Raw genomic sequence first — 15,322 nt, forward strand, 5'->3', positions numbered from 1 at the left:
TTATTTGTCTTTTGGGGAGGCCACTAAACAGGGGTGCATTTCCCAAAGCGAACTATGGTCGCAAGTTCCATCATTACCAATAGAGATCAATGGAACTTATGACCATAGTTCACCAATGATGCTTTCGGGAAACGCACCCCAGATCAGTACCATAATTAATTCTACTAGTAACAAATAGATGGATTCTCAGCTTTGCCATGGGAAAAATGGCATAGCTTTCATTTATACTGTCATTTACACTATTTAATTTAAGCCGGCCTATTACAGTTAACTAAAACACTAAAACTAAAATAAAATATAAAAAATATAAAAACTTAAACTTAGTTGCCAAGGCAACAATTCTGATTTGCATTTAGTTTAACTTTATATATTAAAAAAAAAACTAAAAATGAAACTGAAATAATACAAATTATATAGACATTTAAAAAATGGACAATGAACAATTCTAGTTTTTTATGGAATATTGCAGTATTTATTATAAATAATTTATCTGTGCACATTAGGGTAGCCCTTACTGAGGGGTAATTATTTTTTTTAATTTTTTTTTTTAAATGTTATTTCCCCCCCCCCCCCCCCCCCCCCCCCATTCGTTTCTCCACTCGAAGTAAGTAATGTATGCAAAATTTCATCCAGATAATTTGTCATTTAGGGTATGCTCAAAGCATGCATCTTTTTATCAACAGGTACTTGATATCTGATTGGTGATATTAGTGAAAGTTTTGTTCACTGTTAAAATTTTGACTGTTTCTGATATCAAATGGCCACTTTGCATAACCAGGATGAAGTATACTTGCTTAAAAGCAAGACGGAGTCTTTACCACCAATTTTACATGGGGGCAGTCATGGCCTAATTCCAGCACTGGCAGGAAATGACTGAGGTGTGCTTGAGCAAGGCACCTAACCCCTAATCGCTCCCCAAGTACCACAGCATAATGGCTGCCCACTGCTCTGGGTGTGTGTGTCCATGGTTTGCAGTGAGTAGTGAACACACACACACACACACACACACACACTAACTTGGATTACAGAGGACAAATTATAACTTGGATGGGTTAAATACGGAGGACAAATTCCGAGTATGGGTTACCATACTTGGCCTTCACATGTCATTTTCCCCTTTCATTGTCAGTGTTCTTCCAGTATATCTGCACCAAATGGGAAAAGTGTATAGTGAAGCATGAAGCATCAGTGCAGACCATGAAGGAGGTCTAAGACTTTTGGGAAAAGGCCCACATTCCCAATCGGCAGCATTGTAATTTAACATTTTAAGACTAACAACACTGTTATGTGTTCTCATTTTTAAACTAATTCAACATTTAATAATGGTCTTATATAATTATTAATTATGTGCTGTTATGGTCATTAAGACGGAATTTCAATTTTGTTGAGCACACCCTAAACGTACTCCAATCTCAGTGAAATTTGGTTTGTTTCCATTTTTTCGTGAAGGAGCGTTGACTGGGTGGGTGAGAGCAGAAGATTTCAAAAGTCCAAAAATAAGGGCCACCCTAGTGCACATATATATTTATTTTTCGATGCCCTAATAATCTTTAATAATAAAAAAAAGCTTCCCCTCCCTCTGGCAGTGACATCTCTTCTCTTCCATATCACCCTGTAGCCCAAGACTGGTTGCCCACTGAAGCTCAGCAGTGTTGAGCCTGGTCTGTACCCTGGGAGACCTGGGAAAACAAGGTTGCTGCTGGAAGAGGTGTTAGTGAGGCCAGCAGGGGGTGCTCATCCTGTGGTCTGTGTGGGTCCTAATGCCCCAGTATAGTGACGGGGACACCATACTGTAACAAGCACCGTCCTTCAGATGAGACGTTAAACCGAGGTCCTGACTCTCTGTGGTCATTAAAAATCCCATGGCACTTCTTGTAAAAAATAACTTCCCTCCATTGGCCCTTACCAATTATGGCCTCCTGATAATCCCCATCCACTGATCACTCTCTCCTCTCCACCTATAGCTGGTGTGTGGTGAGCGCACTGGCGCTGTTGTACTGTGGCTGCCATTTTTATTAACTCTATAATGGATCGCTACATCAACTTTTCCACCCCAGTTGCTCTTTTTGAAGTGTTTGTCTGGTCACTCGCATGTGATCCACCAATAGAAAACCACAACCATCCGATCAATTTACGAAAGAAAAGACTATCGCAACTTCCGTTTCATGCAGACTTATTTGAAAATATGAGAATAAAAACTAATTTCAAAATTTAATAAAAACTATAACACTATCTCAATGACAAAAAGTAACACTGATTAAAACCATACTTTTATATGTATAAACATGAATAATTATTAATAGACAAACAGAAAATTTAAAAATGTATATTTATGAGTGCTTGATTGTCATTTGCTGCCTTGTGATGATGTGGGAGGGCCAGAGAACAGCGTGAAAAATATTTTAAGGCCTAACCAGTCCAGCTAAAGCAGAATTTACTAGAGTCATGGTTTCATAGACTAAGAAGAAGAAAACATCACAGACAGGATGGATTTATCATCACAAGAATATGATCCCACTGAGTTTTGTTTTCCTGCAGTGAACAACTCTTGTCTTAAAGGCACACACCTTGTGTCCACTCAGACTGTGTTGTATCTCATATTGGTGTCGGCGATGACTGTGACCATTCTAGGAAATTTGGTGGTCATCATCTCCATAGCGCACTTCAAACAGCTCCAGACTCCCACTAACATCCTGGTGATGTCTCTGGCTCTCACAGACCTGCTGCTTGGACTGGTGGTCATGCCTTTCAGTATGATCCGTTCTGTCAATGGTTGCTGGTACTATGGAGATGCCTTCTGTTTGCTCCACTCCACTTTTGACTTATTTCTCACAGCTGTGTCTATTGCGCATCTTGTTTGTATTGCTATTGATCGACATCAGGCTGTGTGTTATCCGCTTCAATACCCTACAAGAATAACCATACCTGTTGCATGGGTCATGGTGCTGATAAGTTGGACCTTGGTTGCAGTATATTCATATGGTATAGCGTACTCAAAAGCTAATGTGGAAGGACTGGAGGAATATATTGAGTCAATATACTGCATGGGAAGTTGCACTCTGCTTTTCAATGCATTGTGGGGGGCTTTAGACGCAATAATAGGTTTTTTCTTGCCTTGTTCTGTCATGGTTGGACTGTATGCAAGAATTTTTGTGGTTGCAAAAAAGCATGCTAGAAAACTTGATGATGCACACCAGCAGGAAAATGAGAATGTGTTTAAAAGCTCTCGACGATCTGAGCGTAAAGCAGCAAAAACTCTTGGTGTGGTCATGGGTGTCTTTATTATTTGCTGGCTGCCGTATTTTATTAACTCTATTATTGATCCCTACATCAACTTTTCCACCCCAGTTGCTCTCCTTGAAGTGTTTGTCTGGTTAGCTTACATTAACTCAACCATAAACCCCATCATATATGGCCTTTTCTATCCATGGTTTAGAAAAACCCTTTCTCTTATTTTAACAATGAGAATATTTGAACCAAACTCGTCTGACATCAATGTTTTCACTATTTGATTACATTTCTGATCTCACTATGCAGCACATTGATGTTTCCTTTTGTAAAATCAGATGTTTAATCTGTGCTAAATTAAAGGGTGATCTAAAATCAGATCTCTGGCATACTTACAGTGCATTATTGTGCATTATACATGACATTAAATACACATTGCATCCTGAATGATGAAAAACTTGAATTCTGATTTGATGTTTTGAACATTTTTAAAATGTAGGTTTTAACCAGTTTTCAGTTCACATACAAAAGTGGCATGCTTTAGGGCATATTTCTTCAGTATGTTTCAGTATTTTTTAACCCAAAGAGATCTATAAAAGCCTTCAAGGAGAAAGATATCAATAGTGCTTACATTCATCTCAGTGGCATTTGCTCTGCTGGCCAGAAATATGATCATCTTGTTGCCATTTTCAATTAATACTAAAGATGTATTGTGCCGTATACTGTTTATATATATATATATATATATATATATATATATATATATATATATATACATAAGGGATAATGTACATCCAGCTGGTTGTTATCTCAGAATAAACCCCGACAGGGTGATCAGGACCCCAACGCGAAGCTTATTACATGGCTACTTGCCACATAAGTAAATAATTAGACACGAAATATTGATCTGAGTCAATCTGAGTCCGTTTCCACGGTGAGAGACAGAAACACATTTAAGAGATACGGTACAGTCATACAGCATATTATACGGCATTTCGCCACATAAATAATTATGGGCATGAGATATTGATCTGAGATTAAACTGATTTAAAATCGTACCTGTTTGTTATCTCAATCCATTACAGTGAATAAAACAATCGTCGCAAAATGGCAGCAGCTGCGTTTATATGAAACGAGAAAGCACGTCCGCAATACCGGATGACATAATTAAATAACTACACAAAATTTGACTGCTTTTTAATATTTTATTAGCTCACCAAAGGCAAAACTTCCACGAGGAAAAAACGTTTCTAGTAAGCATATAGCGCTGCAGACTTCAGTAACCCGGATGAGCCTGTGTTAACTGTTTTCAGCGGTTGTTATCGGGGAATAACATACCGCTGGATGGCGCCATTGACCAATCAGAATCAAGTATTCCACAGAGCCGTGTAATAAATATATATAAAGGGGGGGTTATGAATTGGGTCCAAGACGTCTTAAATGGTCAGGGCAACAACATAAAGCTCTTTGGCCTTCTTGTGCTGTTAACCAGTGTGTCTATTAAAAATGGGGTGGCATGTTAAGATATGTGGTGCTGCATTTTGATTCATAGGATTTATTTGTCTTTTGGGGAGGCCACTAAACAGATCAGTATCATAATTAATTCTGCTAGTAACGAATAGATGGATTTTCAGCTTTCCCATGGGATAAAATGGCATAGCTTTCATTTATACTGTCATTTACACTATTTAATTTAAGCCGGGCTATTATAGTTAACTAAAAACTAAAACTAAAATCATCAAGTAACATTTTTACTACCTGAAGTAAAATAAATATAAGTGAAATAAAATAAAATATAAAAACTTAAACTTAGTTGTCAAGGCAACATTTCTAATTTTCATTTAGTTTAACTTTTGGCCTCCTGATAATCCCCATCCACTGAATTGGCTCTATCACTTTCTCCTCTCCACCTATAGCTGGTGTGTGGTGAGCGCACTGGCGCTGTTGTACTGTGGCTGCCATTTTTATTAATTCTATAATGGATCCCTACATCAACTTTTCCACCCCAGTTGCTCTTTTTGAAGTGTTTGTCTGGTTAGGTTATATTAACTCACCCATAAACCCCATCATACATGGCCTTTTCTATCCATAGTTTAGAAAACCTTTTCTTAAAATGTAGGTTTTAATCAGTTTTCAGTTCACATAAAAGTGCCATGCTTGTTTGAAGCTTAGGGCATATTTCTTAAGTAGCTTTCAGTATTTTTTTTAACTCAAGGAGATCTATAAAAGCCTTCCAGGAAAAAGATATCCCTTAGCGTTTTAATTCATCTCAATGGCATATGCTTTCCTGGTCAGAAATAAATGATCTTCTTGTAGCCAATATTTTAATTAGATTATAGAGCTGAAGAAAGGGGGTTATGAATTGGGCCCAAAGACATCTTTAATGATCAGGACAAGAACATAAAGCTCTTTTGCCTTCCTGTGCAGGTAACCAGTGATGTCTATTAAAAATGGGGTGGCATGTTATGATCCGTGGTGCTGCATTTTGATTCATAAGATTTATTTGTCTTTTGGGGAAGGCCACTAAACAGATCAGTACCATAATTAATTCTACTAGTAACAAATGGATGGATTTTCAGCTTTGCCATGGGATAAAATGGCATAACTTTTATTTATTCTGTCATTTACACTATTTCATTTAAGCCAGGGTTTTTATAGTTAACTAAAACACTAAGGCCCGGTTTCACAGACAGCCAGACTAAGCCAGGATTAGGCCTTAGTTCAATTAGGGCATTTAAGTAGCTTTTATAAACATGCCTTAGAAAAAAACATTACTGGTGTTCATCTTGAGACAAAATAATGGCACTGACATATTTTAAGAATATGGAATATTGCAGTATTTAATATAAATGATTTATCCTTGCACATTTTTTTCAAATGCTCACATAATCTTTAATCAAACTCCCCCTCCCTTTGGTTGGACATCTCTTCTCTTCTCTGATGACGTATTTACTGGCATGAGGGCGGGACAACCTGTCACTCACATGAGATCAACCAGTAGAAAACCACAACCATCCAATCAATTCCCGATAGACAAAATCAAGTCCTACGTTTTTTTCTTGTTTGAGATGAGGAAGAAAAGGCTATCGCAATTTACGTTTCATGCTGACCTAACTAAAATTTAAATTTAAAAAAGGAAAATATGAAAAAAACTAATTCAAAATATTAATAAAAACTACAACACTATCTCAATGACAAAAAAATAAATAAAATTAAACAATGTCATGTCAGTCTGTATATTTATTTTTAATGAGTGCTTGATTGTCATTTGCTGTCCTGTGATGATGTGGGAGGGTCAGAGAAGACTATGAAGAATATTTAAAAGCCTAACCAGTCCAGCTAAAGTAGAATTGACTAGATTCATGTTTTCATAGACTAAGAAGAAGAAAACACGACAAGCAGGATGGATTTATCATCACAAGAATATGATCCCACTGAGTTTTGTTTTCCTGCAGTGAACAACTCTTGTCTTAAAGGCACACACCTTGTGTCCACTCAGACTGTGTTGTATCTCATATTGGTGTCGGCGATGACTGTGACCATTCTAGGAAATTCGGTGGTCATCATCTCCATAGCGCACTTCAAACAGCTCCAGACTCCCACTAACATCCTGGTGATGTCTCTGGCTCTCACAGACCTGCTGCTTGGACTGGTGGTCATGCCTTTCAGTATGATCCGTTCTGTCAATGGTTGCTGGTACTATGGAGATGCCTTCTGTTTGCTCCACTCCACTTTTGACTTATTTCTCACATCTGTGTCTATTTTGCATCTTGTTTGTATTGCTATTGATCGACATCAGGCTGTGTGTTATCCGCTTCAATACCCTACAAGAATAACCATACCTGTTGCATGGGTCATGGTGCTGATAAGTTGGACCTTGGTTGCAGTATATTCATATGGTCTACTGTATTCAAAGGCTAATGTGAAAGGACTGGAAGAATATATTAAATCAAGATACTGTATAGGAAGTTGCAGTCTGCTTTTCAGTAAATTGTGGTCTGTTTTAGACACATTGCTAACATTTTTCTTGCCTTGTTCTGTCATGGTTGGACTGTATGTGAGGATTTTTGTAGTTGCAAAAAAACACGTAAGAACAATCGGTGAGGCAAACCAGCATGAAAATGTGAATGTGTTTAAAAGCTCTCGACGATCTGAGCGCAAAGCAGCAAAAACTCTTGGTGTGGTCGTGGGTGCCTTTATTTTTTGCTGGCTGCCTTTTTTTATTAACTCTGTGATGGATCCCTACATCAACTTTTCCACCCCAGTTGCTCTTTTTGAAGTGTTTGTCTGGTTAGGCTACATTAACTCAACCATAAACCCCATCATTTATGGCTTTTTCTACCCATGGTTTAGAAAAACCCTTTCTCTCATTATAACAATGAGAATATTTGAACCAAACTCGTCTGACATCACTGTTTTCACTGTTTGACTTTATTTCATTGTGATCTGACCTCACATAAATAAACAACAGTGTAAAATCCCATGTGTTTTATCTGTGAAAAAGATCAAAACAGTGGCCCATATAAAAATTAAACTTTTTCAACAACAAAAAAAGCAAAAGCAGTCCATCTTAATTTAACAAGTTGTAAGGCAGACTTGACTGTATTTTAAACATAAACATACATAAATACCAGGTCTAAAAAACTGCCCACTCATTTAGTAGGACTGTATGAGCAAAAATGAAGGGAATCCTCGCATACTTATAAACAATATGTGCACAGAATGCTGCAGTAATGATGTATTTTTGTATCTTGAGTTCGCATCACCTCGGTTCCTCAACAAAAACCCAATAGGATTTTTTCCATTGGCTTTTGGATTATTGCAGAAAATAAGCTCTGTGACTTACAAAAGTTTATAATTCTCATATTTGTTTATCATGATAATCTTCACAAATGAACCCAACTTTTGTACATTTTGAAGTGTAAAGACAGTCAGCCTTCCTAAATGTTGGCTATAAATGAACTACACCACGGTCGCATGACTTCAGCATCACCATCACTAAGCTTCCGACAACTCTTTCAGTCTTTGTTTAAAAACATTTTCCCTGAAAGGTCAAGTTATAATAGTTTGCAAGAGCACGATTATAAACGCAACGAGACTGTAAAAGCAGAGTTGTGAGTACATAAGTGTTCCTGTTCTGCCTGATGACGTTTAATATTCCTGACAACCTCTGTAGTCCCATTTAGACACTTGTTAGCAACCACCTTTTACAAGACAAGTAACAGCTTTAAAAAAAAAAAAAACACAAGAGGGTATTACTGATGTATTTTATATCATAGAATAAATTGTGAAAAAATAATCTTGAGTTCGCCAAAGACCTTATTTCAAGCACTTAACCAGAAACTCATTCAAAAAACCCATTGACTTCAGGACAATGAAACCGGTAGTGCTAAAATGCCAACTCGTTTCTGAGTTTTGGCTTACAAAAATATGTTATCACTGCACCACTCTTTTATGTATGACATAAAATACATATTGCATCCCGAATTATGAAAAAAAAAATAGAATTTAATACTAATTATAACATGAAATAAACATAAATGAACATCAGAAGGTATGTTGAAAGAGAAGGCTACAACTTGCCAAAATGTATCATAATCTCATATAATCACTCAAGCAATGTTTAGACTGTGGAAAGACATCAATAAAACAGCTTGTAAACATGTCATGCAGTTATGTTTACCTCAGAAAAGCCACTCATTGTCCATAGCTTGATAGTCAGCTAAATGAAGTAACTCCAGAGAGGAGCTTTTTGCTAAATATATGCACTATATGACATATTAAATATAACTTTATTTAACCTGTTATTTAATATTTTATATATGTTTGAGTAAATAAGTGTTTATGAGCCACTGTTTAAATGTTTGCATTTAAAAAAATAAAAACAAATTACAGCAGAAACAAAAATATTTCATTAAAAACATTATTATAATATCGTATGTGCAATTTATATGTTTGTATACAAATCAGATGTCACTTTCAACCATTATTAGTAATGTAGCAACTGACAGGGTTCTGTCTATAGTTTACACAAGTTAAGAGATTTCTTTTCTTGAAAACAAATTGACAAGTACTGTATCTGATATATTTCCAAAGGAATTTATATCAAATCAAATTGTTTGGAATTTGAATAAATCCCAAGCTTGTGGATTAAAATTGAATTGAATCTTGGAATTGTCAATACTTGCCCTAAACCATATTCATCTCAATGGCAATAATTTGGCTGACCAGAATTAGCCTACATGTGTCACGGCAAAACTGAAACAGAGCATAGAGAGATTATTTACAGCCTCAACGGCCGTAACAGGAACCTCAGAGAGTTCAAAATCGGCCTCCATGACTGGGCAGACAAAGGGTTCAAGAATGGCCTCCTTAGCCTATACTGGACAGGCAGAGAGTTCATAGATGACCTCCCTGGCCATAACAGGGCAGGTAGAGAGTTTAGATTCGCATTTCTTGGCTGTGCCTGGACAGACAGAAAGTTCATATTCGGCCTCCTTGGCCATGACAGGGCACACAGAGATAACAGTGAGCACATGTAAAACAGTTCACAAGCAAACACAGGTGCCTCGAGAGGAGCTGTATTGGTCACTGCCACCTCGGGAGGAGCTATAGCAGTAGCCACCACTACCGGACTGAGACCACTGGACCAGACTGAGACCACTGGACTTGGGATCACTGGAATCGAGGGGATTCGTGGCGGACCATGGTGTGGGTGACCATGACGTGACGAGACTCTGGCGTGGCAACCATGACGTGAAGAATCTCTGGCGTGGCCGCCATGACGTGACAAGACTCTGGCATGACGGCCACGACGTGACGAGATGAGACTCTGGCACAGCGGCCAAGATGTGACGAGATGAGACTCTGGCTTGACGGACATGATGTGACGAGACTCTGGCTTGACGACCGTGATGAGACAAGATTTTGGTGTGGCAGCCATGACGTGAAGAAACTCTGGCGTGACCACCATGACGTGACTAGACAAGACTCTGGCGTGACGGCCACAATGTGACAAGACGAGACTTTGGCATAGCGCCCACAATATGACAAGATGAGACTCTGGCGTGGCGGGCATGATGTGATGAAACTCTGGCATTGCGTTTACTGTAGGAGCGTTGAGTTCCTCATCAGCCACTTTAACAATAAATGATGAACCTCTCAGCATTAGGGCAAAGTAAAGATACTGAACAAGAGTCCAGTTAGGGGTCTATTGAGGCATGAAACGATATGCTCATTTAAAACAATTAAATCACTAAATGTGAAAAATGTCTTTAAGTGCCACATCATTAAAATCTACCAGATTACAAAGTCCACAAAAGTCCTCTACAAAATCCTCAATGGCACAGTCACCTTGGCGAAGGTAAAGAGTGAGGTTGCTATTACAGTTAGTTTATTCCATCTGATGGACTACTTTCAATAAAATATTTGCAATGGGTTTGTAAAAGATGTTTTTATGCATACTTGGCCTGAGTTTTTGTTGCATTTGCACTATTTTGACCAGCAGGCATCACCAGCGTTTGTATATTTTTTAACTCTTAATTTTTAATGAGTGCTTGATTGTCATTTGCTGCCCTGTGATGATGTGGGAGGGTCAGAGAAGAGCATGAAGAGTATTTAAATGCCTAACTAAACTAAATAAACCACCATTTTATAGGTTCTTGTTTTCTGAGACAGGCAGGATGGATTTATCATCACAAAAATATGATCCCACTGAGTTTTGTTTTCCTGCAGTGAACAACTCTTGTCTTAAAGGCACACACCTTGTTTCCACTCAGACTGTGTTGTATCTCATATTGGTGTCGGCGATGACTGTGACTATTCTAGGAAATTCGGTGGTCATCATCTCCATAGCGCACTTCAAACAGCTCCAGACACCCACTAACATCCTGGTGATGTCTCTGGCTCTTGCGGACCTGCTGCTTGGACTGGTGGTCATGCCTTTCAGTATGATCCGTTCTGTCGATGGCTGCTGGTACTATGGAGATGTCTTCTGTTTGCTCCACTCCAGTTTTGACTTATTTCTTACATCTGTGTCTATTTTTCATCTAATTTTTATTGCTATTGATCGACATCAGGCTGTGTGTTATCCACTTCAGTACCCTACGAGAATAACCATACCTGTTGCATGGGTCATGGTGCTGATAAGTTGGAGCATGGCTGCTTTATATTCATATGGTTTAGTGTACTCAAAAGCTAATGTGGAAGGACTGGAGGAATTTATTGAATCTATGTACTGTATGGGAAGTTGCACTCTGCTTTTCAATGCATTGTGGTCCGTTTTGGACACATTACTAACTTTTTTCTTGCCTTGTTCTGTCATGATTGGACTGTATGCAAGAATTTTTGTAATTGCAAGAAAGCACATTAGAACAATTGGTGATGCAAATCAGCATGAAAATGAGAGCACGTTTAAGAGCTCTCGACGATCTGAGCGCAAAGCAGCAAAAACTCTTGGTGTGGTCGTGGGTGCCTTTATTATTTGCTGGCTGCCGTTTTTTATTAACTCTATAATGGATCCCTACATCAACTTTTCTACCCCAGTTGCTCTTTTTGAAGCATTTGTCTGGTTAGGCTACATTAACTCAACCATAAACCCCATCATATATGGCCTTTTCTATCCATGGTTTAGAAAAACCCTTTCTCTCATTTTAACAATGAGAATATTTGAACCAAACTCATCAGATATCAGTGTTTTCACTGTTTGACCTCTTTTTCATGTCATTTTAATCTGTTGCTTTACTCTTGCACATTGTTTTGCACTAGCACATGCTTTCTTACTGAAATGATTTTTGCATTGTGCACATATAATGAACAGTGTAAAAAATGTTGGAATATGGTTACACATTTTTCTCCATATATAAACTGCAAAACACTGCATGAATGTGTCACAAGTGGATATAGGCCCATATGCCACATAAAGTGAAAACATATAAACTTAACAAATATGTCTCGATTAAAAGCTTTATATAATCTCAAATATCATGCACTGATGAAAGTGAACAGATATTCACAAAAGAGTAATATAATAACCAAAAGCATGTATTGTTTTGAGAATGAAATCAAGTAGCCAAATAATTCTAATATTTAAATATTAAGAAGACTGTGGTCCTCTGCTTTCTTTTTTTCATAGCACTGATAGCTGCTAGTAGCTCATATCTTTTTTTATCATTATTATTATTTATTTAATTTATTATTTAATTTATATCATTGTATTCTGTGTTATTTTCTTGTGGCATAAAATGAAAAATAAAAAAAGTTGTTGTCCCTGAGTTCTTTCTATTAGGAAGGAATATTCAAGAATTAAATTGCAATTATGTAACCAAGAGCACAATAAGTAAATCCAAAATAAATCTTATAGGCCTTCACAGACAGAGCTTAGATTAAGCCAGGATTAGGCCTTAGTTCAAACTTTGATCAAAGCCTAAAGTAGTTTTTATAAACATGCCTTAGAAAAAAACCTGTGCATCTTGAGATAAAATAACGGCACTGACATATTTTAAGATATGTCAGTACAAGTTGCTTTCAGTTAAAACAGCTCAAACATGCGTCATTTACTCACCCTCAAGTTGTTCCAAACCTGTATGAATTTCTTTCTTCTGTTGAACGCAAAAGATATTTTGAAGAATATGGGTAATTAAAAAGTTGATGGCCACCACTGACTTCCATTGTATGGAGGAAATACTATGAAAGTCAATAGTGTCCATCAACTGTTTGGTTACCCATATTCTTCAAAATATCTTCTTTTGTGTTCAGCAGAAGAAAGAAATTCATACAGGTTGGAACAACTTAAAGGGTGAGTAAATGAAGACAGAATTTTCATTTTTGGGTAAACTATCCCTTTAAGCCTTATCTGTGAAAATGGGGGATATCATTTTAATTATAATTTTACTTTTTTAATCAACATGACACAATGTAAGATTAGGATTAGGTGAAAATAGATTGTAGTTGTATGATAATAAACTCTTCATGACTGTAGCCAATGCTTACGTAATTCTTGGCCACTCCTATAAACCACACCTGTCATTTGACTTATATAAGCGAACTGGCAGTGAAATCATCTTTAGGGTTTTGGATCTGCAGCCATCATAAACATGGGCATTGAAGTTTAAAGCAGTGAAGAATCTCTCGATGGAATTTCTTGAGCATCACTGCTTTCCCCTCTGGAATACAAGCTGCTCTCTGGACTTTCATTTGAATTATGTCAATGTATTGTTATTCTTGTATATATCTGCAATCTCTGTGCTGACGGTGTGTGGAAACCTACTTGTCATCATCTCTATAACAGTTTTCAAGCAGCTTCACACACCAACCAACCTGCTCATCCTCTCACTGGCCGTATCTGACTTTTTGGTGGGAATTTGTGTGATGCCTGTTGAAAGCATTAGGAGCATTAACTCATGTTTTTATATGGAAAAATCACACTGTCGTATCTTTCATATGATTATGTCCATTCTTGGATCTGCGTCCCTCATCAATATCATGCTTGTGGCTATTGATCGTTATTTTGCTGTATGTGATCCGCTCCTGTATATGTCCAAAATGACAATGAGAAAAACACTGATCTTCATAAGTTTAGGATGGACTGCATCCATCTGTTATAATCTTGTACCATTGAATTTGGGAAATTCAAACCTGACAGGGATAATTGTGATCTGTCTAAGAGAATGTGCAGTGGCTGTCAGCAACTCCTGGGGTCCAGCTGACTTGATAGTGAGCTTCATTGCTCCATGTATAGTGATGTTAATTCTGTATGTAAGAATTCTCACAGTGGCCTTGAGACAAGCAAAAGCAATCTCCAACTTTGCAAAGAAAAGAGGATCTCAGAAAAACTTAAAATCACTCAGGAAATCAGAGGTGAAGGCGACAAAAACATTGAGCACAATTGTCTTTGTGTATTTCATTTGCTGGGTTCCCTGGTATATAAGTATGCTTAATATGAAACAATTTCAAAAGTCATCTGTGAGCCTCTCTGCTTTACTGTGTTTATTTTACACTAATTCATGCATCAATCCCTTTATATATGCGATATCTTACCCCTGGTTCAAAAGATCAGTGAAGCTTGTGGTTAGCCTAAAAATACTGCAGACAGCAACTAACCAGCTTAACTTATTTCCTGAAGACTGTTAATATGAAAATGCATCTATATGTTACAAAACTATGTTTGCATTTGGTGATCTTTGTTGGCCTTTTGATTAAAAAAGAGGATATTTTACCTTTATACATCATTCATTCTCTTTGTTTAGAATGACAGTTTGCTAAAAAAAAAAAAGGACATTATAATTAGCAGATATACTGTAACTGAATTTTAATGATGAATAATTATAACTCATGTGGAAATAACATAATTAACTATTAAAGTCTGCTTCATATTTGCTAACTAGTTTGCAAAAAATAAACACAAGAACAAGTTATGCTTTCTTTTTTTAACAAAGGTAAGTCTTATATTTAGAGACAGCTATCAAATATTTGCAAATGAAAATATGTGAGACCGGGGATGGTTGTAACACCGGTTAGTTGTAACACCTCCAATTTCTTCAATCAGGAACAAGTTACAAATCACCTGATTCACTTCACACATGCTTGGTTTAGTCCTTATTCCACATGTGGGAAAGTAGAGTCCTGTGGCAGACACAGCAGATTTTAGAGGAGAAAAACTAATTTTGATGTAAGAAAGTAACTTTTTTTACTTTATTTATTTTTGTTATGGCAATTCCTGCTTTGTAGTTAAACTCATCAGAGTTAAATTATGTATATTGTGTGTCTGTGTAGATATTTTTCATAAAAGTTAGTGCCAATGTTTTGGCTGTTAGCTGTAAGGTGATCTAGTTCATGACTCTGGGTTAATTGTAACATCAGTGAAGCCTGTAACAGTCTACCCCAAGTACATTTTTAGTTATTTTTGTTTTTGTTTTTAATTTCAGTATTCCTAGGTCAGCGGTGTCCAAACTCGGTCCTGGAGGGCCACTGTCCTAAAAGGTTCAGCTCCAGCTTGCCTCAACACATCTGACTGGAAGTTTCTAATATGCCTAGTAGACCTTGATTAGCTGGTTCAGGTGTGTCTAATTGGGGTTGTTGCTGAACTCTGTAGGAT

General features: G+C 37.2%; 4 protein-coding genes across 4 annotated transcripts; all 4 read left to right on the forward strand.

Moving 5' to 3' along the window:
• Positions 1–2,486: 2,486 nt before the first annotated feature.
• LOC127502528 (trace amine-associated receptor 13c-like) lies at positions 2,487–3,512 on the forward strand. Its single transcript, XM_051875496.1, has one exon. It carries the CDS (start codon positions 2,487–2,489, stop codon positions 3,510–3,512), a length of 1,026 nt encoding a protein of 341 aa, XP_051731456.1.
• Positions 3,513–6,631: 3,119 nt separating this feature from the next.
• On the forward strand, positions 6,632–7,657 carry LOC127502603 (trace amine-associated receptor 13c-like). Its single transcript, XM_051875627.1, has one exon. It carries the CDS (start codon positions 6,632–6,634, stop codon positions 7,655–7,657), a length of 1,026 nt encoding a protein of 341 aa, XP_051731587.1.
• Positions 7,658–10,910: 3,253 nt separating this feature from the next.
• Positions 10,911–11,936, forward strand: LOC127502551 (trace amine-associated receptor 13c). Its single transcript, XM_051875532.1, has one exon. It carries the CDS (start codon positions 10,911–10,913, stop codon positions 11,934–11,936), a length of 1,026 nt encoding a protein of 341 aa, XP_051731492.1.
• Positions 11,937–13,359: 1,423 nt separating this feature from the next.
• LOC127501782 (trace amine-associated receptor 13c-like) lies at positions 13,360–14,358 on the forward strand. The gene has a single exon (XM_051873936.1). The coding sequence runs from the start codon at positions 13,360–13,362 to the stop codon at positions 14,356–14,358; it is 999 nt and encodes a 332-aa protein (XP_051729896.1).
• Positions 14,359–15,322: the final 964 nt, after the last annotated feature.

This window comes from Ctenopharyngodon idella, chromosome 20, assembly GCF_019924925.1.
Source record: "Ctenopharyngodon idella isolate HZGC_01 chromosome 20, HZGC01, whole genome shotgun sequence".
Taxonomy (NCBI): domain Eukaryota; kingdom Metazoa; phylum Chordata; class Actinopteri; order Cypriniformes; family Xenocyprididae; genus Ctenopharyngodon; species Ctenopharyngodon idella.